Raw genomic sequence first — 27,749 nt, 5'->3', positions numbered from 1 at the left:
TGATTGGTCCGCTGGTGATGACTTCCCACATTCGGCAATGTTGGGCGGTGAGGAAGCTTTCAAGCCGAAACTTCCATATGTCGTATTTTTCAATACTAAACATAGGTAGAGAAGATAATCTGTTGTGGTTAGTCTCCATAAAAAAAGAGAGAACAGATAACAGCAGATAGAGCAATTAGCAAGCACAAAAAGAAAGAGTAAAACTTTTTCGAGACCTTTAAGACAAAGGATCTAGTTCAAATAGAATCTAGTCAGAGACAGATAGTTCTTGCAAACAACCTGCTCTGATACCAATTGTTAGGTCCGGGGGGTCTCGAATAGGTGTATGGGGGGGATACACCTATAGGTTATTTTTACAACAATCTACTGACCTCAATCAGAGGGATCTCAGTCAGAGATTGAAACGAAACTTTGCACGCAAACAAGGACTCCTGTTTTTACTGAAAACAATTTTGACCAACAGGGTTGACGACTGATACTGAAAGCTTCTTCAGTAATGAGTTATCAGTTAAGTTGCTGGAACTTAACTGATCCAAGTAAGGGCTTCAGTCGTGTTTGCTAAGATAGAGATGATATCACTCTTCCTTACTATCAGAGGATAGTTCAGTCAGATTGATATCATACGCAGCGGAAAATAAACTTAGTTTCGTAATAGCCTCGGTGGAGCAGGTTGTTGGATTAAGGTTTCTCTTTGCTGTTAGTCAGTGTTCAGTTTTATCAATTGAAATAGCACAAGTAAGAATATAAAACTGAAAGCTGTAAATAACACAGAGACTTTTACGTGGTTCGGAAAAACCCTTTCCTACATCCACGGCTGGTCCATCAGACCAACAATCCACTCCGCAAGTGCTTCACTGGTGCACTGCAAACCGTACCCGTGTGCTTGCCTGGTGCACACAACCGTAAACTGAAGATAACCCCTCTTCAGCATCTACACACCTCGCGTAGGATTTCCCTGCTAAGCACACCTCGTGCTCAGACTTTTCACTCAGAGTTCAGAGTACCTTCCTGAACTCCGAATCACTCAAACACTCTTATGGGGGAGAGGTTTAAACGAGTGCCAACTATACTTACAAAGAACAAGTTCTCTGAAGCAAGTTTGACCTTTGGCTTCTGGGTAAACAGATATATGCCTAGGGTCTAAGAGAATGTATGTAATCAGCAGTGACTGATTTTGGCTTTGGAATTCTCTTCTTCGATTCAAGCTTTGGGCATTTAAGCTTTAGGCTGAGTAGCAATTTCGGCAGAGCTTCAGCTTATGTCGTTGAATCGGTGAAGATTGAAGTGATCCTCGAGCGCTATTTGTAGGAGAACTCTTGAATAGATCCGTTGGCGTAAATCGTCCTCAAGATTTCTTCCGTTGGAGAGCAATTCGAATTTGGGCTGAGACTTCAATCTTCGAGGTTCCTTGTCTGTGTGGAAACGGCTCTCTTTGATGGACAGGAGATGTGACATCTCTGAAAAGTAACCACCAGATAGGAATGACCTCTGCAGAGATAAGATATTCTGAGATCTCTGCATTTAATGCGGCTGTACTTGTGCGTACGTGGATTTCTCTGAACGTTGGAAGATCAGTCCTAGGAGGAATGTTCAACTGATACTTGACTTTAGTATCAGTCCTTTGCGCGCATTAAATAATCAGTCTTCAACTGATTCTTCAACTGATACTTCAGTTGGTAACTGCAGTCTTCAGTCTTCAGTCTTCGTTCTTCAGTCTTCAGTCTTCGGTCTTCGACACCGCAACTAAACTAGAAACGAACTCTAACACTTGAGTTCAAAACGATTCTAGTCTATTACATATAAGTCCTATGAATTTTGGTATCATCAAAACAAGGGTTAGGATATTCCACAAGGTTCCCAACATGGTCACAATTGGTTGTGAACACCAACCTTCTGGCCTCATTGTCCTGTGTATACCTTTTGAAGTTGTGCAGAAAATTATTTCCAAATAATATATCTGCTCCAGTATCATGGAAATATATTGGTGGCGTCTTGACCTTGTACCAAGGTGTCTGTCTTGCTCCGCCGATCAATATTTCCGTCTGTTTTACTCCATTTGATAGGAGTAAAATCTTTTTGGAGAAATCCCTTCCCGCAATTCGAGGCAGTTCTTCTTCAACTTCTGCTGGAAAGACTCCTCGTTTTGCTGTACAGATTCCTGCTCCTGAATCCACATAAGCAGCAAAATATTCTGCTTTGAACTTTTCATATAACATCCCTATAGAGATGTATATCGAGAATGGACTTGTCATTAGATCAGCAACTTCTGTCGGCCGATCGTAATTTCCATTCCACTTGCTTTCCACGACCATGGTTGATATTTGTCGAGGAAATTGCGTCCTAAGATCAGAACGTCAGTCTCTTGTCCGGCTTGGCCTTCGACTTGGATTTCAAAGCCTCCGACCTCCAGAATTCTGATATATCGGTTGCTCTCTGGATTTGCCAAATAATACAACACGTTACGAGGAAACTGATTTTCCTTTTCGGTTGTATTGAATTTTGTGGAAACCCATTTCCATCCTTCGGGACATTTGAGCTTGATTCTCATGTCTGGAACTGGTATTTCCTGAATCGCCTTTCTCTCATAAGATAGAGAGAAACTTCTGGTTATAGGCCCTGAAGTTAGCCTATTTCCTTGGAATGATAGCCTTGGTGATCCCAATTTGAGACTCTGGTCATGGCTTAGCACCTGCTTGTCTCCTACGTTGATGTCGATTTCCCTGATCTGGGGAATCTCTACTCGGTTTGGATTGACTGCCTTGGCTACCTCCTTGAATATTTCTGGAATTTCAATAAATTCCTTTCCCAGAAATAATTCTGTGTGGTGGGAATTCGATAAGGCATACGATACTTGATAAGTAAGCGAGTATGGCCTATTTCCTCCCGTCATAAGATCCTTCCTCTTGTAGTCCTGATAGAGTGTCAGGGCTCGGCTGAAAGATGAATCTTGTAGATTATAAGCGATTTGTGGGTACATCTCGGTTATAATCTTTTTGGCATAGAGATTGCCTGAAAAAGCTCCAAGAACTGCTTCTTTGGCATCCCTAATTCTCTTGTCGCAGAGTGCAACATCAATTGGTTGATCTGTCCCAGGGAAGAGGGCAAATTTGATTATCAACTGAATTGCTCCAATATGAATCCATTTCATCGTACTAGCGACTTTTGGCTTCATTCTTTTGAGATCCCGCCTTATATCTTCGGCTGGAACAAGTTGGATCTCCACCTAGTTACTTGTAATCTCGATTGGAAGCGCCATTTCTCGGCTGGTAACGCCAAAATAAACATGATGCCTCCTTTTGAATAGACTCAAGCTGTGAAAAACTTGATTCAGTCTTCCACTGGAAAACCCTTGGTATGTTTGTACTTCCTCGGTTTCCTTCTTGAGTTTTTTCACGAGCTTCTTCACCACCTCTTCTTGTGGGATCAGAAAATGACTGGTAAATCCATTCTGATCCTCCTTCTGAGTGTGGAAAACCTCGTTCTCTTCTTTAGTCTGACTCGTTCCCGGTTGATCCATTGGTCCAATCTGAACCTGAATCTTCAGAACTAAAGACTTCTTCTTGTTCGTATATACTCTCATCAAAGGATATATCTTCAAATTGATACACAGGTATCAATTTCTGGTAGTAGAGGGAATCTTCGATATCCTGTGTGGATTCAAATTTCTTTATCCCTCTTCTCTCGTTGTCTGGGCAATTGGTAGAGATATGCCCTTTTGCACCGCATGTCCAGCAGTTGCAATCTTTGAAACTTTCATTTGCTTTGGCTTGAGTACGCCTGAAAGTTTTCCTCACCGGGATTCTCTTTTGAGATGAGAATCGGTTCCTGGATGGTCCGCTCCGTTGGCCTGATTTGTAGGACCGTGTCTTCTGTCTGGTCCACATAGTTCTTGGCTTCCAAGAACTTCTCCTTGATTTTTTCTCATAGGGTTGGTACCTATGTTTCTTTCTGCTCTTCCGTTGATACAACAACTCAGCCCCAATATCTGTTGGAAGATCAATGTTGTCGCACATCAATGGAGATCTCTTATTGAGTCTTCTCAATTTCTTGAGATTCCTCTGGTCCGCTGCTTTCTGGCACCATTCGGATAGCTTCCTGTGAACATAGGACATCCTTCTTGACGCACTGTCAAGTGGATATTCTCCTGGTGACACATACTCGTTGATGAGCATCTCCCTCCATGGACTCGGAAACTTTGTGAAAAAGAGGTCCTTGGCGATCTGATCATCAACCCCCATATGGGCATATAGGGTGTATAGGCGCAAAAATTCATCAAAAGCTTTTGGCTCTAGCACTACCAATCTTAGATTGTAAAGTGCCTGTAGATATTTCTTGCGCTTCTCCTCTGCAGATCCTTCGAAAAAACTCATTCCAAGAAAATGGATTTTAATTTGTTTAGTAGCCAATTCAAGGATTTGAGAAATTGACGTGTGGCTAAACAAATCATTATTTCCCTGGGTTTCGGCTCTATCCCAGAACTGTTTTACCATGCCTGCAAAACTTGCTTCGAAGATCTTGACAAATTCTTCTTTGTCATAATCTATCGTGGCAATCACGATCTTTAATGATGAAGCCCATTCGTCGATGAGACTCTCCCAATCTTTGAAACTGGCTTCATCGAGGTTGAGAATCAATCCGTATGGATGGATTGGTTCTAATCACTACTACAAAAGTTTACATACATAACAGTGCATAGATAACGGTTTTTTTCAAAAACCGTTATGTATGAGCGCACTTTTAGGAATAGATAACGGTTTTCGAAAAATCCGTTATCTATGTAGTGTTGTCTATATGCATAGATAACGGTTTGAACAAATGCGTTATGTTTTTGCGTTATCTATTAGTTGCATACATAACGGTATTACAAAACCGTTGTGCCACCGTTATCTATGACCATCTTTTATAACGGTTTATTTATAACGTTAAAGAACCGTTATGTATAAGAGTCATTTACAACGATTTTTGAACCGTTATGTATGAACGTCTCTAAAAACTGTTATGTATAATTTTTTTTATTAATTTTTTTAAAATAATATTATATTATCTTATATTATATTAAAAAATAACAAATAAATTATTTATCCTAAAATTTGAATTTATTCCTAGATATGGACTTTGAAAAATAAAAAATTCATAACATTTTTTTATTTTATTAACACTTATATAAAATCTAAATTAAATATTTAAATTAGAAATTTAAATACCAAAAATTGAATATTAAAAGTGAAAAAAAAAAGAAAAAAAAATTAGGAAATTTAGAAATTAACCCCCAAAACTAGAAGCCCTAGTTTTGTTCTTCCTCCCTGTCTCTCTCGACTCCCTCTCTCCCCTCTCGACTCCGCCGCCGGCGCCGCTGCCCCGAGCCAGCCCGCCGCTGCCTCCCACCCTCGCTGCGTCTCATCTCCTCCCCAAATCTCTCTCTCTCTCTTCGCGATCTCGCTGCCATTTCACCCTCATCGCCTCTCTCTATGGCCTCTGATGAAATCCGGCGAGCCGCCGCTTTCAACGGCTCTGTGCTCTCTCTCCCTTCTTTGTCTTCCACAGAACCCCAAATCTAGAACCCTAGGACTTCGACCTCTCCGTGCCGCCCTTTTCCGCCGACCTCTCCTCACGCAGCCTGTACACGCCCAAACCCCTTTCAATTCCTCAATCCCTCTTGCCCAATCACACGATTCGACTCTCAATTGTGTGGAAATGCCAAAGCTAGGGTTCAAATGAAGCTGGAGAGCTAAAATCTTCTTCTGCTTCCAATTGATTTGTCGCTGAGAAAGAGGATGTCCGTCGCTGAACTGAAGGAGCGGCAGCAGCCATGGCCGCCGGCACACCAGACCCTAATCACCTCTCTTTCTCCTCCAACTCCCGGCGAGCAGTGGCGGAAACGATGCCACCGGTCCACCTTTCTCTTTCCACCGAATGGACAGCAGCGCCGTGCAACCGCCGTCATCTCCGGTGGGAAGTTTCGAGGAAATGGGATGCCAGAATGATCTCTTCTTCACCTACATGGACATAGAGAATCTGAGCGCTGGACCTGGATCTGGACCTGCCGACTCCGCCTTCGACAATGCTGCAGCCACTGACGACGACGCAGAGAAAAGCGGTGCTCTTGGTGATGTTCAATAAAGCTGCTCTTTCTTCATACAACTTCCCTTGTGCTATTGTGATTACCCTTTGCGAGGTGATACAGAGAGCTCGTTTATGGTAATTTCTTATTTTGTTCAAAGATTGATTGGATTACAGACTGTTTTCTTTGGTGTACATATGTGTTGCAGATGGCATCTTCATGCTATTTTCTCTATGCACTAAGGCGCTTAAAGCTTATATCGTTTAGTGGTTTATAGGCTGGATTGGGGGTGGATTTGGGTTCTGGTTATTTGCTGAGGGATGAATTGGGGGTTTTCGAGCTATGAGCTCAGGGAAGGATAGTGTAACGCCCTGAGCCCACGGGGGTGGGGTTTCGTTATGCATTCGTTATAGATAGCTTGCTAGAGAACATGAGTTTCAGATACTTCAGTATTTTGAATGCAGTCAAAAAGTCTAGGTTGGATTGTATTTCTATTTGTTTTCAGTTTCTGTAGGAATTAGTTCAATTTAGTGTTAGTAATTAGTCAGAAACAATCATGAAATTGTAGTTGCAGTGTGTTCTTATTTGGGTTTTTTGAAGATCTATATGTGTGAAATCCAATTTTGTTTCGTTTGAATATTTGCTCTGTTTTATACAGTAGTATATTATTTATATATGTGTGTAGATTCTTTATGTTAAGAAATTCTGGTTGGTGAATATTGTAGAGTCTCGGAATGGTTGTGTTTTGACTATGGTGTATGACATAAATTTATTTTTCTCTGAACCTTAGTGGCATATGTTCTTAACCACAAGATATGAACTCGCATACAACACTTTTGTTTGATAAGTACTGTTGGTGATAGACACCAGCCTTGAATAGTTGAAGTGTGTGTACTTATCTAGTAGGTAAGCTTATTTTAAGAAGCTTATAAGCGAATTTTAAGGAGGTTATTAACTCCTACTTATTTCTCAGGTTGTAAAATTATCTTATGTTGAAAATAAGCTCGAAGTACTTGGATGGAGTTCGTAGAATGTTAATAATATCAATACTATAGTTACAATGACACAAATATTGTTAATTTTCCTAAGCAAGATCTTTTTGTTGAGAAAAAAAAAATTGATTATTAAAGAGTATGAGCTGCTAACACCTAATCTCAGAAGCAAATATTTCTTTTGAATGGTGCCCAGACACTTGAAGAAGTGGTCTTAAAGAGGTTATAAGCGCAGCTCTACACCATCTAAGTCATCTTTGCAGAGTAGTGCTATAGAAGTTGTAACAATTCCAAGTCTAAAAAATTAATTGCTGATGTAGCCAAAATGCATTTTGCTGCAACTACTCTTACTGAAAGTGAACCTTAGAATGGGCCTGCACTAATGTCTTCCCTTATGAAATTGCCAGTGAGCAGACAAGGGTCTTGTTAACCAGCGCAGCTTTTGTTCACTTGAAAGAAGGCGATTTCAGTAAGCACATACGAAACCTTTCTCCAGCAAGCCGTACGATTTTGCTCTCTGGACCTGCTGGTAAGTTGTTATATATAATTATTATTTTGGTTTCTTTTCATTTGTGCATTTCCAAGCATCTTATGAGAGTATTAATTGTTTCACTTACTTCTTTCTAACAGCTGTATCAGCAAATGCTAGCTAGGGCATTAGCACACTATTTTGAAGCGAAGCTGCTGTTATTAGATGTCACTAATTTTTCTCTGAAGGTAAGTGGAAAAGCATTGAATCTTGAGCTTCCAGTTCTGATTGTTGAGGATGTTTTTTTCCTAATATATGAGCGGTTTCATTTTAGCAGATGCTTAGCAAGTATGGAGGTCTTAATGCAGGATCTGTAAGTTCAGCAACACACACACATACACAAATATAGTTTCTTCCTAGCTCGTAGACACCATTCTGGTGTTCTATGCATAAAGTGACATAACTTGTGAATGTTGCTTACATCTTTGGTGCAGTCTTTTAAGAGGTCTGTATCTGAAACAACTCTAAGTCGAATGTCTGATTTCATTGGATCACTATCGTTACTTCAACAAAAGGAGGTCAATACTGGTAAGACAGGTTGATACTATTGTTTATCCCTTTTTTTTTTCACAACGAGATTATTCGATTGTTCAAAGGATTTATTGTTGCTTAGTGTGAAACTGTTTTTGGTGTCTCAGGATGTGAACCCAAATATTTTACAGATGGTGTTAGTGTTGCAAGTGGTAATTTCCTGGCAGCTAAGGTTAGAAGACGTCTTCTTCGGTTTCGTTTCTTGTTCAATATCATGTCATTCCTACAACTCATTTGTTTCTTGATCATTGGTATGCTGAAATTTGGTGTCCTTGGCTTTGCAGAGAAGAGGAGTAGTAGAAGGAATTGATTATGGATCAACGGGTGCAGTAACGAAGCCCTCAAGGAAGAGATGGAAGAGAAAAGAAGGGCTCAGGTGCACTTTAAGCTACCTCATACGATTGCCTATCTTGGTGCCTATTTTTTTAGTTTGTCACTTTAATAATTCTGAAGGTAGCGGTCATTCTTCATTTTTCACTAAATCTCTATTGCAGATTACTTTCATGAGGAATAAGGATTTCAGGAAAGAGCAACTAGTTCTTGAGGACTTAGTGCTAGAATACATAGTATGATAGATTTTTGTTTTAGCTATAAGGTAGTTGGTATTTTCAATTTTGAATCGGAATATGCAATGATGATGTATACTTGATATTTGGTTCATTTGTATAATAATGTATGAATTTTTTGGATGATATATAATATTGTTATCGTTGATTTTATCATTTTGTCGTTTTATAAAAATTGCAAAATTTAAAAATATACTACAATTATATAAAGTGCAAAAAATTGTTATAAAAGGTGCAAAAAATCGTTATGTATTCTAATTAAAGATAACGGTTAAAATCGTTATAAAAACTGCAAAAATCGTTATAAAAAGTGCAAAAAATCGTTATAAAAAGTGCAAAAAACCGTTATGTATTCTATCAAAGATAACGGTTAAAACTGTTATAAAAAGTGCAAAAAACTGTTAACTATGATAAAAAAAAAAATTAATACATAACGGAAAAATCTTAATACATAACGGTGAAAAACCGTTATGTATTCTATCAAAGATAACGGTTAAAACCGTTATAAAAAGTGCAAAAAACTGTTAACTATGATAAAAAAAAAATAAAAAAAATAATACATAACGGAAAAATCTTAATACATAACGGTGAAAAGCCGTTATGTATAACCTTTATAGATAACAGATGCGTACTGTTATGTATGACGCATCGTACCGTTATCTATGCTACTATACATAACGGTTTTGAAACCGTTGTGTATGACGTATAGAATAGATAACACCACTATACACAACGGTTTTTTTGCTCATAGATCCGTTATCTATGAGCGTTTTTCTAGTAGTGAATGTGGCCTTTCCTACAGGAGTATCCCGCATCTGAGGCCGTCGTCGTCTGGTTCGTTGAAACTGGCTCTCATTTTCTTGAGCCCCACCTTTCTTTGACGACTCTCCTTCTTGGTGCTCAGTTTTGGGCACCCCTTCTTCTTGGTTCATCCTTAGATCAACCATATTGAGGTTAGCAAAGGATTCTGCTAACTCCTGTAAATCTTCTAATCCGATTCGATCAAGGTTATTCATTTGCCTTTAATGATTCGGATTATGTCCTCTGGTTGCAACTCCTTGGGTGCTGCATCAAGTGGTAGTGGATACGTCGGGTCTTTGGACCATTTATTCCGAATTTTTCCGAAACATGGTTTTCGCCTTTCGATGTCCTCCACTCTTTTCTGGATATCACGCAAGAGGGTTAGGATTTCCTCTTGTTTGAGTGATATTCTGCTTATCTCCATAGGTAGTTCATACAGCTTGACACCGTAATATTCCACCGTTCTCTGAATCTCCCGCAAGTTGACGTTGTCGGAAGAGTTCGGCTCGATCTTGTGGTAGCTAGGATAAGCTACTCCCGCCTTGTCCTTCGGTTCCATCAAGTATGATATTGATGGAGGTAGGCTCTAGCTTGTCTGTTTGCCACTTTGGCCTCGGCATTTTCCATTAGGGCATCAAGGTAACCCTGAATGTTCGTAATGATCTCACGAACAGTTTCCACGTCCTCGGTAATGTTGAGCATAAGTGCTCTCCAACACCATCGTAATTCACCCATTAGGTGACTAGCTTCTCTTTCCAAAATTTGGAAAGATATCCTGTATACAAGACATCTCGGACATTCGTCCGGATCCATTCCAATTCTTATGGAGTCTCCTCCCACATAGGTTAATCCCATAGGTAAATCATAAAATAAAATAAATATAATATAATTCCTCAATTAAAACCCGCTCTGATACCATTTTAGGCGAAGCGCGGGGATGCAATAGATTTATAAATTATAGAAACATTTTCATAGTAAAATCAGGATTTTCTGTATTCTCTTTGGCAAATTTAGGGGTTTATAATGTAAATAAAGATTTTTGAGGGGGTCAAAATCAAGATTGCAAAATTTTGAAAAAAGAGAGTGTCCAAGTGTCATACTCTTAGTATAGGAGTGTAAAAAACTTAGTGTAGGGTAGACTTTTCGGCGAAGTGCGGGGTGCATAAATTTTTTCAAAATTATAGTGAAGTTTTCAGAGTAAACTAAGGATATCATGTGCCTTTTTGCAAAATAAGGGGTTCTTTATGTAAATAAATGTCTTTGAAAGGGCCCAAATTAATTTTTCAATAATATAGGAGAAAAGATGGTGTACACTTGTCATCATCTTAAAGGGGAGTGTAAAAGGTTGAGTGTAGGGTAGATTCTCCCCACTTGGGGTTAGGGCTGTAAACGAGCCAAGTTACTCGTGAGCTATTCGACATTCGACTCGATAAAAGCTCGTTCGATAATTTAATGAACAACTCGTTTAGCTAAACAAGCCAAGCTTGAGCATGACGATGCTCGGCTCGTTAGCTCGTGAAGTGATTTATCTTAAAAACATAAGATTATTCATTAAATGTCTTACTATATTTTATACTATATGTAGTAATATTTGGATTAAGTATCTAATTAACATCATTTATTTACAAGAAAATAGTAAATATATTATATTTTTGTGAATAAAATAACTTATATATTTGAAAATTAACTTATGTATTAGGAAAATCACTAAAATTTTAAATAAAAATTTAAATTTAAAAAGCTCGATTAGGCTCGGCACTGTATTCGACTCGATTAAAGCTCGATCGATAATTAATCAAACAGCTCGATTAGTTAAACGAGCCAAGCTTGAACAAGACACTATTCGGCTCGGCTCGGCTCGGCTCGATTACACCCCTACTTGGGGTACACAAGACTTGCTCAAAAAAAATTAGGGTTTGAAATTGAATTAACCACTTACCCGGCGCCTCCATACCATATTCTTCCTTCATTTCAGTCGGCGGTCGCACACCAGACACCACAACTCCACGCCGTCCGCCTCTGCTTCAGCCGCCACCTCCACTCGCGTCACCACCCCGACTCTGCCGAAAGCCGCCTAAGCTATCATCTGGTACGCTCTGCTTCTCGAGCAACGATCCCTTCGCCCTCGGGCTAAGATCTTGATGCTTTGTCAGTTGAAATTCTTAGCAATCGCTGTATAGATATATAAATTTTATTGGCAAATGCAGCAGCTGTTTGTTTATAATTAGATGCTTTGTATGTTTACAAATGCAGCAGCTATAAATTTTGATGCTTTGTATGTTTACTTTGCCGATACTTTGATGAAATTGACTTCATAAAAATAAACAGATTATATGTTTTTTAATGGGCAAATGCAGCAGCTGTGTCTGTAATGTAGTAGTAACTTAATCTCAGTTTATTCAGATTGGGGATTTTGATTTCTAATAAGGATTTTGCTTTTATCGGCATGTATGTTGTGTTTTTCGCCATTTATTTTTCTTGATTTGTCTTTGTGCGAGTAGTTCATTAGGAGCAGATACCAAATCAAGTTGATAACAATTTGCATGAATCTTTGTTTCACACTTTAGTCACGAGGGATTGTCTTCTCTCTATGATGCGTGTCATGCTTTATTTCATCTGGATATCAACATTATAAATTTGGTATCATTATTATAAAATACAGTAAAAAAATTGACATGTTATCATTTAGGTGAAGCTGATTGTCTAATTAACTGTTCCTTCATTTTATACGAACTGCTTTAAAGTTTGACATGATAAAAACTAACATCGTTGGTATATATTTTTCCATGTCAGAATTCTTGTGATTGTTAGAATTTTCTGCCAAAAGGAACATGATTTGATTCAAAGTAAATGAGCTAGCTGCATGAAATATTAGTTCTTTCTACTATTAACAAAGGAATTATATAAAGCTTGCCAAATCATAAAGTTGAATCATGAATTCGTGATCTTGTCTTTTTTATTGCGATTTTATACATATATAATGATCATTAAGAATAATAAAATACAAAAGATAATTTATTTTTAAGCCTTTCACCCGATTTTCCCGATGGGCTAGCCCGAACTCGAACGTTTCGGGTTAGGGTTGAAAATTTCTAACCCGAAAAATTTTCAGCCTGATTAGGCCGCACTCAATTAACCCGACAACCCGATATAGCTGGCCCGATTGACATCCCCATTCCCCACTTAAAACAAAGTTTAGAAATAGGACAACAATACCACCAAAGCCCTTTTATACAAAAACCTAGACGCCATTACAAACCTGCAATTTCCCATTTTCTTCTTTGTTGCCGTTGCCGCTGCTGCTCTCTCTCTAGTATGGGAGAATAAAAGGCATTTTCGTTTTTCTTCTATTTCTTGTTCTGTTTTCTGACTTTTATTCTGTCAATCAATCATTGGTCTGAAAAGCTGATAACATTTGGCTGATTTCACTCTGTTTTCTTCTACATAATATTTTTCATAATTGCTATGTTTTGTTTCTGTGTTGGTGTAAATGATGTGATGTGTGATATTAGGTTCTTATGCTCTGGATATTTTTGGGGATTGTAGAAATTACCATTTGTTTCAATACTGCAAAATGTCCCATGGATGAAATATTTAGTAATCTGGAGCTTTGCAAAGTTGGTGCTCCCTCTTGCAATGGAGGTTGAGGAACCATCTCTTTATTGCTATGCCAGGTAGAAAATAGGCATTTCTGAGGGACATCTTTTTGCATAACATGCTTTTCTTTTTCTTTTTTCAATTTTTTTTATTTTGTTTCCTTATTTACATTTTGCAGCTCAAATTGGGGCCAATGAGATACAAAAAGTCTGGATGAAAGTGGCTACTTAATTGAATTGGATACATCATCTAATGGATAGTTTAAATTCTTGGAAGAATCTATCTTAAGTTGAAATCTAGTTGTTGGAATTGAAGTGCTCTCAATGATTTCTATTCGAAAGGTTTCATTTTGATTGAAGTAAAGATTTACTCTTTTTTTATTTCGTTTATATATATATATATATGGGAGGGCTAAAATAAATACACTTCTTAAGATATAAAATAAGAATCATTTTCAACCCTTAGATCATCAAGATTTACGGCTGATTCATAACCCTATTGGATGGATTTATGATCCTGAGTTCGTATCTCAAAGGTAGCAAAAATTTATTTTTCACAATTTATACATTTATATAATGAATTCATACGTGTTATACATAAAATTCATACATTGAAAATTGTTCTTATTTCTTATTTTAAGATGTGTTCTCACGGTACCCCACCCCTATACATATATATATATATATATATATATATATATATTTGGTTATTCACATAATATCAGCTTTAATTGTCGTTTTCGATTTTTATATGGTAGAGATCTAAGATTATGTCAAAATTATTGGTTTTACTCAAAAGCTTAAGTGAAATAACTTGAATAGATTTCAGTTAACTCTATAGTGCTGGTGCCTGGTACAATGCTTATCTGTTGTATTATTATCTCTTTTTTTGCACCAAGGCTTTATTTAATTTTTAGTCAGGTGACTGTTTAATGTGTTGTGGATAACATTTGTGATGCGAGATGTAGAGTACTTACAAATCATGTTATCTGTATATTTGTCTGGTTTTGTTTAAAGAGTGTAATCATGTTTCGCTTATATGTATATTTGGTACCTCTGAGCATGTGGAACTCCCCCTCCTCGAAGTTTAAGTATGGCCGTTCGTCATAAAATCCAAATTTGCTAGGTGTAGCGTTCTTGACTGGTCTGCTTAATCTTGCCTAGTCTTCTAGACAGATATCATATCCCCAGGCTTGGCTATGAGCATTTAATAATCAGATACCCAAAAACTTGGATGATCCTATATAATATGTTCTGTTTCTACAGCCATACTTCGTAGACGAATGACTTGTAGGAAGATAGAGTATTGATATTCAGTATTCTCTTGTGATTTAACTCTGGATAAAGCTTAGAGTGCATTGTACGCAGTATGCTAGTCCAAATGAACTTCACCGGGAACTTTTCACTTTTGAAATATCAGCATTACCAGTGTTTTACAAGTGAGTTGAATTCAAGTTAGACAAGCCATCATCGTCATCTGATTTTCTTTTCTGGCCTGTTTGGATCTCAGTGACAAAAAAGAATGGAATCGATGGTAAGAGTCTTCTTTTCCTCTCGTACCTCTGGTCTCTTCCAGTGACCTGTCTTCCTCTTCTTCACAATGGCTTTTGAATATTTATTTGTCTGTTTTTATTCTGATGGAATTTCTTCGGCAGTTGATGGTGCAGAAGCAACCTCTTTTGCACACATGAGGTGGTGAGTGGATCTTGTAGTTTTAGGAGGGCTGCAATTGATTGTTGAAGTGTCACGACCGCACTTGCTAAGGATAGCAAATTCGGGAAAACCGCGACTAAGGGAGGGAATTTAGGAGCGGGATTTAGAAAGGGGCATATTCGTTTTCTTGATGACTCGACTTGTATAAAGAAATCAATCGAAATATCTAGATATCAATGAAGGCCACAAGGGGACCGTACATAATATTATTCAAAGGGGTACTCAACGAGTTTGAGTACATTATTAAATAGTACATATTGTTTTGACAGATAACATAATGTCTTAGTAAAATCAGTGTTTGCAGCGGAATAATAATTTGAATATATGTATGAAGACATATACTCTACTCTGAGGTACTCATCCTAGATTGACAGAAGCTCCGCTTGCACACTACATCCTCGATCACAGCTCAACCTGCACATTTATAAATACATGCAGGGCTAAGTACAGGAGTACTTAGTGGACACTTGCCGAAATTTACATACATGCATAATATTTTATTGTCATGCCTTTCAACAGTAGTAAGATACGAGGGTTTTCCTTTAAAGACTCGTATTTACCAAACATAATATCATTTCTTTCATCAATAACCCGCGCAGGTATTTTATATCATTAATTACCATATCAGTAACTCGTGCCGAGAGGGAGGCCTCCCTCTACGGACACTATGATCGGCCAACCCGCTAGATGACTCACGATCACAAGGTGTACACTAATTCTGAAGGGATTTGCGGTCCCATTCAGAATCCGAATTCGATTAACATCAGATAGGCAATTAATAATAAAACATAAAGCATTTAGGCATTGACAATATCATTTAAATTCATAAGCATAAAGTCTTAACAATTCTAATATAAAATTTTAGTTTATACATAGAAAGCCTACCTGAATAGCAGACTCACGGTTTAGCTCTAACTCTGGTGCTTGACCTTTAATTCGAGAAAATAAAATAAGATTCTAATTCTCGAAAAATCTCAATAAATGAGGATGCGTGAAATGATTATGCATGACTCATATTCCTTTAATTAAATTATGAGATGTTAATCCTATTTAAGGAATTAAAGCTCGTCTTATGAGGTCGGATTATTAATCTTTAATAATCTACTCATCTTAAAATAATCTAATTCACTTACTAATTAATAATTAGTAAGTCTTAAAATTTATCACTAATTAAAATAATTAGGATTAAATAATGGGCCTAAATTAATAAATCTCATTGGTCTTAACTAATAAATTTCATTGAACTTAATCAATTAAAATAGTAGGAGTTCAATTAATAAAAATAATAAATTCATTATTAATAATTAATAGAAGCCCAATCAAAATAAATAATAAGAGCCCATTTATAAAAATAATAGAGTCCAAACAATATATATATTAGCCCAATGGAAATAAAATAAGCAAAGCCCAATTGAATTAATCTCCGGCCCAATAAAATAAACTAGGCCCAAAAGGAATTTAATTCGAGCCCAAATGAACAAATTCAAAGCCCAATGCATTAATAATATTAGGCCCAACATCAATTAAATTCTAAAGCCCAACAAATGAGGCCCAAGATAATAAAATCATGAAGCCCAATAAGTGAGCCCATCATCACCCTTAAAATAATTAGTAAATTTTAATATTAATCTTATCTCGTCAAAACCTTAGACTCAAAACATTATCACATACTACCATTTAGGTTCGAAACTATTTATTCGAACATCAACATGCGCATTAATCATAACTCGTTCTATTTATGTCATCAAGTCAAATATTCCGTCATTTAAAAAAAAACAAAACCTATAATATTACATAGATAAATTATATCATCATAGATCATGCTTTCTCATACATAAAACAATTTAATCCTTTTCAAATAATCCATATTAATAAGTCGTTTGAAAAGAATTAATTTAAATGAGAGTTTAACTCAAAATATTTTATTTTATAATCCCTTTATAAATACTTGAAATAAAGAACTCCATTTAAATAATTAATTTAAAGGTCAATATATAATTAAATTAATCAAGCTCAATTTAAATTAATAATTAAGAGCTCAAATAATTTAAATAGATATAAGCCCAAATTAATTAGATAAATTAAGTCTATCATGTTTTTCTTTGAATAAGCCCCAAACAATTAAATTAAAATAGGCCCAAATAAGAAAGCCCAAAATTTTCGGCCCAAACCCGGCTCAAACCCGGCCCAAACCCAGCTGAAACCCGGCCCAAACCCAGCTCCCTTTTCTAACCTAAATATACACACACCAAATACACTCAAACACACACATTAGCTGCGCCCCATCTCTTCTTTCTCACTCTCTCTCTCGCCTTTCTCTCTCGGACCTCTCTCTCTCGTTTTCTGCCGTTCTGCCGCCGCCGCTGCCGTTCAACGGCGCCGTCGCCGCCGGCGAGCGGCGCGGCTTCTCCTTCTCTCTCCCTGAACTTTTCCCCCCCTCTTCTCCTCTATCTCTCTCGCTCAATCTCGGCCGCTGGAAAGGCACAGCAAGCGCAACCACGCCGATGTGCCGCCATCGCCGGGCCGCCGCCTGCTCCCTCATCCTCGCGGCAGATCCGCCGCCGCCGTTCAACGCCACGGCCGCCTGGAGCTGCTGCTGTTCGCCTGAGGTCGACGGATCTGGCCTTCAGTCGTTCGTCTTGCTCGGAGTTCCCGCCGCCGTTGGCTTGCCCGGAGTCGCCGCTGGCTGGCCCGCGATCGACGGCCAGCAGCTCGCTGGAGGAGCCGAGCACCGTCTCACAAAGGTAAGCCCCGGATCTCCCTATTCTCATTTCATTTTAAATTAAAAACTGAAACTCCTCTTTCCCTTTCTTGGTAGATCGGAGACAACCGCGGCTCCGTCGCCGTCCGTCAACCGCCGGCGACGACGAGCCACCGAGGCTGCCCTCCCCCTGACCTCGACTCACACACGCAATCAGCCAACACAAAGGGTTTTTGTGCGAGAATCATATACTGTAATTGCTCAAATAAAAGTTTTAACTCTTTCCTTGTAACTTCAGTTCACAAGTACATATTTAGTAACTGTAAATCTATGAATTTGCTACTCATTTTCTTCATTTATCAAAGCATATGTAAATCTGAGTTAATGAGCATGTGTTGGTATTCTGGAGTTGATGTATACAATTGAAGGATATTATAATATATAAATTAGAAATATAAACCTTGAATGATGAAAGATGTGGTGTCGTTTCTTGGCTGCGAGAGAGATGGTAGATGAATGTGAGAGGTGGGAATTGGCTGAAAAATGGTGTAGGTTATAAAAGAAAAAAATGGGGTGGCTTGGATGGAAATTCTTCAACTTACAGGTATGAACACTTTCAGCCTGCATGTAAGACTGAAGAATTTCCTTCAGCATGCGCTCCAAATTTCTTCAGCATGCTTTAGGATTCAGCATGCTTAAGATTATTCTAATTAAAATATCTAAGAGATTAATATATTAATTATATGGTTCCAAACTCATTTAAATACATTTAAGACATATAAGCCTAATTCTTATTGAAGCATAAAATCCATTTGAGCTTGCTTCTAACATAAATAAATTACTCATGGGCTTAAGTAAACAATCGATAAAAGATTCATATTTAACACTTCAGTGTTAAATTCTCCACAATAAATTAATGGACTCAAAATATATTTTGAGTGCATCATCTATTGAAAATAAAAAAAATAAATCATCACATATATAAATTATCAAATTATATAAGTTCGTATTTTATTAATGGAAGCTGAACTCTAATTACCATAATAAATCCTTAAATCAGTAATTAAAAGTATATAATCCTTAATAAAAAGTCGGGTCATTACATACTATCCCCCTTAAAAGAAATTTCGTCCCGAAATTTGCATACCTATGTGAAAAGTTCTGGGTATTTTTCTTTCATCTGATCCTCAAGTTCCCAGGTTGCTTCTTCCGGTCCATGGTGTCTCCACAGTATTTTGACTGACGCGATCGATTTATTCCTTAACTCTTGCACCTTTCGGTCCAAAATGGCTTCAGGTTTTTCCTCGTACGTCAAATCTGGGTTAAGAATCATTTCATCTTGGTGAATCACGTGTTTGGGGTCAAACACGTACCGTCTCAGCTGTGACACGTGGAACACATTGTGAACGTTTCCAAAGCTAGGTGGCAGTGCCAACCTATACGCTACGGGACCTATTCTTTCTAGGATCTCATAAGGTCCTACAAAACGGGGTCTCAACTTACCCTTAACACCGAATCTAACGATCCCTTTCGAGGGTGATATTTTAAGGAAAACCTTGTCTCCAATCTGAAATTGTAGTTCAGTTCGTCGGGTATCAGCATAAGACTTCTGTCTGTCCTGAGCCTCTTTAATTCTTGCTCTAATTTGGCGGATGGTCTCAATCATCTCGCTTACTGCATCTGGCCCAAGGATTTTTCTTTCACCCACTTCATCCCAGTAAAGTGGTGATCTACACTTCCTTCCATACAGCGCCTCATAAGGTGCCATATCAATGGTTGCCTGGTAACTATTGTTGTAGGCGAATTCGATTCAATGGCAGCACTGATTCCCAACTTCCTCCTCGGTCTAGCACCACTGTCCTCAACATATCTTCAAGGGTCTGAATTGTCCTTTCTGATTGTCCATCTGTTTGAGGGTGAAAGGCGGTGCTAAAGTTTAATCTCGTTCCCAACTCTTTCTGCAAACTGATCCAAAATCTAGAAGTAAATTTTGAATCTCTATCTGAAGTAATGGATATTGGTATTCCATGTAGCCGTACAATCTCACGAATGTACAGTTGGGCTAGTTTCTCCGATCCATGGGTAATTGGAATCGGTATAAAATGAGCGCTCTTCGTGAGACGGTCTACTATTACCCAAATAGCTGTGTTGCCCCTATTTGTCTTGGGTAAACCCGTCACGAAATCCATCGCTATGTGCTCCCACTTCCATTCTGGGAATTTCCAATGGCTGTAATTTCCCATATGGTCGTTGATGTAAAGCTTTCACTTGCTGGCATGCAAGGCAACGCTCTACAAACGAGGCTATATCTCGTTTCATCCCGTCCCACCAAAACTTCTGTTTTAGATCTTGGTACATTTTGGTACTTCCGGGATGAGCGGTATAGGGCGTGTCATGAGCTTCACTCATGATCTCGTTTCTCAGTTCCTCGTTATGGGGAACACACAATCTTCCTTCAAAAAGAACTTGCGTTATCCGTTGCCTCTTGGTAGCCTCCTGGCGTGCCTGTTCGGATCTTGAGACGAACTTTTTCCAAGCTTCTCATCCGCTCTCTGGGCACTGACGATCCTTTCTCTGAGGTCTGGGACGGCTACTAGAGTTGCAATAATTGCTCTTGTCGTTGCCGGTGGCTGAACCACTTCTATCTTCAATTTGTCAAAATCCCTTACAAGCGTGTCCTCTTGAGTGAGAAGAAGTCCTAACTCGGATTGAGTTTTACGACTTAAAGCATCAGCTACTACATTAGCTTTTCCCGGGTGGTAGTTGATACCGCAATCGTAATCCTTCACGAGCTCGAGCCATCTTCTCTGTCTCATGTTCAAGTCTTTCTGCTCGAAAAAATACTTAAGACTTTTGTGATCAGTGAAGATTTCACATCTAACTCCGTATAGATGGTGTCTCCAAATTTTCAAAGCGTGCACAATTGCTGCCAGTTCCAGATCATGAGTGGGGTAGTTCAATTCATGTGGCCTTAGTTGTCGCGAGGCGTAGGCAATGACCTTCCTTCTTGCATCAACACACAACCTAGCCCATTTTTGGACGCGTCCGTGAAGATCACGTATTCTTTATCGGCTGCTGGAACTGCTAGCACTGGTGCAGTTGTCAATTTCTTCTTCAGCTCTTGGAAGCTGGCTTCACACTCTTCGTTCCACTTATACTTGATTCCTTTGCGAAGTAATTGCGTCATTGGTCTCGCTATTTTAGAGAATCCTTCGATGAATCTCCGGTAGTATCCTGCCAAACCTAAGAAACTCCGGATTTCATTAGGTGTGGTTGGTGATTTCCACTCGCGCACTGCTTGCACCTTGGCGGGGTCCACCTTGATTCCATCTGCTGATACGATGTGCCCTAGAAACATTACTTCTTTCAACCAAAATTCGCACTTGCTGAATTTGGCGAACAACTTCTCCGTCTTTAATGTCTCCAGGATGATTCTTAAATGATTTTCATGCTCTTGGTCATTCTTAGAATAGATGAGGAATATCATCTATAAATACTAAGACAAATTTGTCTAAGTATGGATGGAAAACTCGATTCATGAGGTCCATGAATACTGCCGGTGCATTGGTTAGACCAAATGGCATGACAATGAATTCATAGTGACCATATCTTGTGGCGGAAAGCGGTCTTAGATATATCCTCTGGTCTGATCTTCAGTTGATGATAACCAGACCTTAAATCTATTTTTGAGAATACACTGGCTCCTTTGAGTTGATCGAACAAATCATCTATCCTTGGAAGAGGGTATTTGTTTTTAAGCGTCAGTTTGTTCAACTCTCGATAATCAATGCACATTCTCATGGTTCCATCTTTCTTCTTGACAAAGAGTACAGGCGCTCCCCAAGGCGAGACACTGGGTCTGATGAAACCCAAGTCCAAGAGTTCCTGTAGTTGCACCTATAATTCTTGTAGTTCCTTTGGGGCCATCCTGTACGGTGCCTTTGATACTGGGGCAGATCCAGGGTTCTAGATCAATGGTGAAATCTAGTTGCCTGTCTGGAGGTAGTCCTGGCAATATTTCAGGAAAAACTTCTGGAAAGTCTCGTACTATTGCCACATCTTCCACCTTCTTGTCTTCACTAGCTTCCCCGTTTAGGTAGACGAGATAAGCTGTGCTTCCTTCCTTCATCATCTCTTTTCTGGCTTGTAATGCGGATATCACTGGTACTCTTTTCTTCATACCTATGCCGTGAAATTCCGTCGGTTCCTTTCCAGGTGGTCGAATAGAAATTTTTCGTTCACTACAAAGGATGGTGGCGTGATTCTCAGCTAGCCAGTCCATTCCTAAGATCATATCTACGTCCCACATGAGCAGAATATTAAGATTGTTCGCTACCATCTTAAGTTCTCCTATTTCAAATTCTACGTTCGAGCAAACATGTGTGGTGGTAGATCTTTCTCCTGAGGGTGTAGTGATTCTTAAGGCACACTTAGCTCGTTCTGATTCGATTTCTAAGGTATCTACGCAAGGGGCAGATATAAAAGAATGCGAGGCACCAGTATCGAACAGAATCATTATGGAAAAACCTTTAAGCTTGCCCATACCTGCCAGGTTTCCCTGGTTTTCTCGGGCTGGTTTTGGGTGAGAGCAAAGGCTCTTGCCTGCTGCGGCAATGGTTGTTGCCGCCTCTGTTGCTGTTGGCGCTGTTGGTCTTGTGTTGGTATTGCTGCTGGTATGGCTGTTGTTGGCGGGGCTGGTATTGGTATGTGCTGCTGGTATGGCTGTTGTTGGCGGGGCTGGTGTTGCCCTTGAACTGCTTGCAGGGGCTGGGCATAAGTGGCCCTGATTGCCGCGCCCTGCTGTTTGTTGGGGCATTGTGAGGAGTAGTGCCCTTCTGGCCACACGTGTAACAATTGTCAGTTCCAGCCTTACAGACACCACGATGTGGTTTGTGGCATTTTGGACAAAGGGGAACTTCATTTTGTCTTTGGCTGCCTCCAGCCGGGGCAGGACCCTGTTGCTTCCCTTGTCCTTGTTGCTGATATTGTCCCAACGGCGCATTTCCTTGCCATGGTCCTCTTGTTAGTCTGGTTTTCATTTCCTCTATGGTCGTTCCAGTTGCGCTTCCCTTTAAAGTTCTGAGGGCGTGCAGGTGGGTTGGCTGGCGCTGAGGTCTGTGGCGGAGCCAACCTTTCTACTGGCATCGCAGCTTCGATGTCCAGTGCCCTGTTCAAAGACTCAGTGTATGAGAGTCCACCATGACTAGCTAGAGTCATCCGAATCTCGTGCCTCAGACCGGCACAAAATTTCTCCGCCATTTTCTCATCAGTATCCACCTGTTGCGGAGCATAACGCGATAGATCGCAGAACTCTCTGTCATACTCTGTCACCGTCTTCTTCCCTTGTTTCAGGCTATAGAACTCAGCCTCCTTCTTCTTTCTGTAGCTTTTGGGAATATACTTATCATATAATCCCGTCTTAAAGTCTTCCCAAGTGGATGCTGCCCATTGTTCGGGAGTCAGAGTCTTTCGGCGGGCTTCCCACCAAAAGTCAGCCGATCCTGCTAGTTGGAAAGACATACACGAGAGTCGCTCCTCTTCTGTGTAGTGTAGGAAAGTGAAGATACGCTCCAAGGCGCGTATCCAAGCTTCGGCCTCGGCTGGGTCGCCTGTCCCAGTAAATGTGGGCGGATTCTGTCGAAGAAACAGTTCTTCAGTCCTTCTAGCAGGGGGTGGAGGGGGTGGGGTAGGTTCCCTATCGGTTTCGCCGCCCTTCAGGTATTTCATCGCGATTTCCATCATTGTTAACGTTTCTCCTAGGGGGGCGACCTCGTTTAGGCGGCATTCTGCAAATTACAAACACCCTTTTTAATACATTCTATACAGGAATCTCTAAGGCAATTAATAAGAACTGTTTGTTAAATTTAACTTATCATAACTCCAAAACTAAGATATTAACAGGAACCGTTGCATACACAAGTCACATTATTCAAAGTTACTACATTCTTAACTGACTCGTGAAGAATAAAACCCGTAGAGAAACATAAAACATACACGAGATCGTCGTAGAAACCCATGCTAGGGTCATTATATATCTCATGGAAAATTGTCTCATCGAGGGCTTTTACATTGTCAACCCAAAATGTAAGTAAAGTCTATCCGAGTACTCCCTATGATTGTACCGGCTTACTAGTTAAGCAAATCACAAAGGGTTTTTATTCACGGAATGTCCTAGAGACCAACATTTCCGTACTAATGCTAGCTAGAAACAACATAAATAAAAACATAGTCATTGGAACGAATTCATCGTTTCCGGAGTACATCCACAAGCTAAAACTATCAAATTTGTGAACTCTGAGTCGCGGTACGACTGTTCCTCGGTGACGCCAGGGGGTCCTCTTCTGATCCTCCTCCCTCGGGGTCCTCCTCCTCATCCTCGCCCGGCTCCCAGCTGGGCAACGGAGTCTCTCCCTGGCCCTCGCCTGTCTCCTGCATGATCTGGGCTGAGCGGAAGATATCGTCCACAATCTCACGGATCGGGATCGTCTCTGGTGCTGATCCTGGCCGTGGCACGAGGCTTGATTGGAGCTGGAGTTGGCACGGGTTCAGGACGAGTAATCCTATCGTACCATACTGTGCTGTATCGTCATCCTCCTGCATAGGGTATTTGCCCCTATCTAGAAACTCCCTCATGTTGGCCATGACCCTGTCGACATCTGCCATGGCAGCCTCAAACCTTGCGTCTATCGTAGGTATCAGTGGTGGTGAAGGAGTAGTAGCTCGGATCGCTGAGTCAGGAGGCGATGGGAAATCCCTACGAGCCCGTGGACGAGAAGGGCCTGCCTCGTCATCGTGCCTACCACGGCGCCCTAGAACTGAGGCTCGTGGTGGAGGAATCTCGTGGCAAGGCCATCGGAGACTCAGGGGCAGTAGCGGGTGTCTCCGCTGGCAAAGACGTCCCCACTTGTACGTAGTCTCCCGGAAGGATGTAGGGCCCTAGAGGGGCGCGGCCCCACAAAGTGAAACAGATCTGAAGCTCCGCAATAAAGCTAGGGAAGTCTCCCATGAGGTCGTGGTAATCTTCTCGGCGAAAGATGTAGTGGGCAGAGATCTGCCTAGCCCAATCCCTGCCACTCGGAAGGTAAGCAGTAAGATCAACCTCTGGATACCGTCATACCCTGATACTCCATGTGCACTTGCCTCGACCCAGTGTCTGTGAAAACCTGCGAGGAACTGTCCGAGGTTATCCCCGTGACATGGAGCATAGGTGCGGTAGGACCGCTCGACCTCCTCTGGACTAGCCCATGAGGGGCAGTGGTCGTCGTCGGGTGAAAACAGTCCTCGCCATCTAACAAAGGAAGTTCTATCGTCAAAAGTAGTACACGACAAGTAACTTAAGGCGATAAGGTTCTAAATATCTAAAATCGGAAAACAAGTTCGGTTCAATAACCATAACGTGCAAAAACTACCTCATCCTCTAAATCTAGCATTTACACAAGCCATACAGGTTCTTAATACTTAATCACAGATTACCTAATTCGACTATCATATAGTTCTAGTGTCGTTGTTTTACCGAACTTAGGGCTTGTTATGTGATGATGATATTTTCTTAAATCTAGCAACGAGCACTAAAAGTTTCAACAAATAAGTTCAAAGGCCAAGCTAATTCGAGATCTCATCGTAGAAAAACACTCGAATATTTAAGTTATGCCCATGCCATCAACGTACTATTGGCGTTCGTTACGCTGCTCAATCTTCATGCTCGTGGTTTCATCATGCGACCCTTCGTGTAATTCTTCTTTCTCTATTTCGACCGTCATTGTCGATGTCATCGTAACATGAAGAAAAAGTTAAGGCATCTCCCTAAGTTCTCTTCTATGTTCCGTCGTGAGAGTGAGCATATATAACTTAACAGTTCTAAGTTCTTGTGATTCATACCATAGTCATACTTATTCATGCTTCATACATTTCAAGAATTAACTTAATTAAAAACTTGAAAGTACTTACCATAACCTCCGTTGAGCGTGACGAGATGTAGTGCCAAGCTTTTGTCAACTAGTTCAAAGTGTATTTACTTACTTAATCTAGACTCAACTTAGAAGGAATGAGTAGTACTCAGAGCAAAAGAAACGCTCTGATACATTCTGTCACGACCGCACTTGCTAAGGATAGCAAATTCGGGAAAATCGCGACTAAGGGAGGAATTAGGAGCGGGATTTAGAAAGGGCATATTCGTTTCTTGATGACTCGACTTGTATAAAGAAATCAATCGAAATATCTAGATATCAATGAAGGCCACAAGGGGACCGTACATAATATTATTCAAAGGGGTACTCAACGAGTTTGAGGTACATTATTAAATAGTACATATTGTTTTGCAGATACATAATGTCTTAGTAAAATCAGTGTTGCAGCGGAATAATAATTTGAATATATGTATGAAGACATATACTCTACTCTGAGGTACTCATCCTAGATTGACAGAAGCTCCGCTTGCACACTAACATCCTCGATCACAGCTCAACCTGCACATTTAAAAATACATGCAGGGCTAAGTACAAAAGTACTTAGTGGAACTTGCCGAAATTTACATACATGCATAATATTTTATTGTCAAGCCTTTCAACAGTAGTAAGATACGAGGGGTTTCCTTTAAAGACTCGTATTTACAAACATAATATCATTTCTTCATCATAACCCGCGCAGGTATTTTATATCATTAATCACCATATCAGTAACTCGTGCCGAGAGGAGAGGCCTCCCTCTACGGACACTATGATCGGCCAACCCGCTAGATGACTCACGAATCACAAGGTGTACACTAATTCCGAAGGGTATTTGCGGTCCCATCCAGAATCCGAATTCGATTAACATCAGATAGGCAATTAAAATAAAACATAAAGCATTTAGGCATTGACAATATCATTTAAAATTCATAAGCTAAAGTCTTAACAATTCTAATATATAATGGTTTAATTTATACGTAGAAAGCCCACCTGAATAGCCGAACTCACGGTTTAGCTCTAACTCTGGTGCTGACCTTTAATTCGAGAAAATAAAATAAGATTCTAATTCTCGAAAAATCTCAATAAATGAGGATGCGTGAAATGATTATGCATGACTCATATTCCTTTAATTAAATTATGAGATGCTAATCCTATTTAAGGAATTAAATCTCGTCTTATGAGGTCGGATTATTAATCTTTAATAATCTACTCATCTTAAATAATCTAATTCACTTACTAATTAATAATTAGTAAGTCTTAAAATTTATCACTAAGTAAAATAATTAGGATTAAATAATGGGCCTAAATTAATAAATCTCATTGGTCTTAACTAATAAATTTCATTGAACTTAATCAATTAAAATAGTAGGAGTTCAATTAATAAAAATACTAAATTCATTATTAATAATTAATAGAAGCCCAATCAAAATAAATAATAAGAGCCCATTTATAAAAATATAGAGTCCAAACAATATATATATTAGCCCAATGAAATAAAATAAGCAAAGCCCAATTGAATTAATCTCCGGCCCAATAAAATAAACTAGGCCCAAAAGGAATTTAATTCGAGCCCAAATGAACAAATTCGAAGCCCAGTGCATTAATAATATTAGGCCCAACATCAATTAAATTCTAGAGCCCAACAAATGAGGCCCAAGATAATAAATCATGAAGCCCAATAAGTGAGCCCATCATCACCCTTAAAATAATTAGTAAATTTTAATATTAATCATATCTCGTCAAAACCTTAGACTCAAAACATTATCACATACTACATTTAGGTTCGAAACTATTTATTCTAACATCAACATGCGCAATTAATCATAACTCGTTCTATTTATGCCATCAAGTCAAATATTCCGTCATTTAAAACAAATCCTATAATATTACATAGATAAATTATATCATCATAGATCATGCTTTCTCATTAAAACAATTTAATCTTTTCAAATAATCCATATTAATAAGTCGTTTGAAAAGAATAATTTAAATGAGAGTTTAACTCAAAATATTTTATTTATAATCCCTTTATAAATACTTGAAATAAAGAACTCCATTTAAATAATTAATTTAAAGGTCAATATATAATTAAATTAATCAAGCTCAATTTAAATTAATAATTAAGAGCTCAAATAATTTAAATAGATATAAGCCCAAATTAATTAGATAAATTAAGTCTATCATGTTTTTCTTTGAATAAGCCCCAAACAATTAAATTAAAATAGGCCCAAATAAGAAAGCCCAAAATTTCGGCCCAAACCCGGCTCAAACCCGGCCCAACAAACCAGTGAAACCCGGCCCAAACCCAGCTCC

The 27,749-nt window shown here is 39.3% G+C and overlaps 1 protein-coding gene and 1 non-coding gene across 2 annotated transcripts; both read left to right on the top strand.

The window, feature by feature from the left end:
* Positions 1-13,057: 13,057 nt before the first annotated feature.
* Positions 13,058-13,180, top strand: LOC131007430 (small nucleolar RNA snoR130). The gene has a single exon (XR_009096131.1). It is a non-coding gene; the product is annotated as a small nucleolar RNA snoR130 (small nucleolar RNA).
* A 3,859-nt stretch (positions 13,181-17,039) lies between these two features.
* Positions 17,040-17,949, top strand: LOC131007033 (uncharacterized). Its single transcript, XM_057934185.1, has 2 exons — positions 17,040-17,533; positions 17,608-17,949. The coding sequence occupies exons 1-2, from the start codon at positions 17,294-17,296 to the stop codon at positions 17,914-17,916; spliced, it is 549 nt and encodes a 182-aa protein (XP_057790168.1). The 5' UTR covers positions 17,040-17,293; the 3' UTR covers positions 17,917-17,949.
* Positions 17,950-27,749: the final 9,800 nt, after the last annotated feature.

The sequence above is a fragment of the Salvia miltiorrhiza genome, chromosome 1 (assembly GCF_028751815.1).
Source record: "Salvia miltiorrhiza cultivar Shanhuang (shh) chromosome 1, IMPLAD_Smil_shh, whole genome shotgun sequence".
Classification (NCBI taxonomy): domain Eukaryota; kingdom Viridiplantae; phylum Streptophyta; class Magnoliopsida; order Lamiales; family Lamiaceae; genus Salvia; species Salvia miltiorrhiza.
This window is presented reverse-complemented; position numbering and strand designations above follow the sequence as displayed.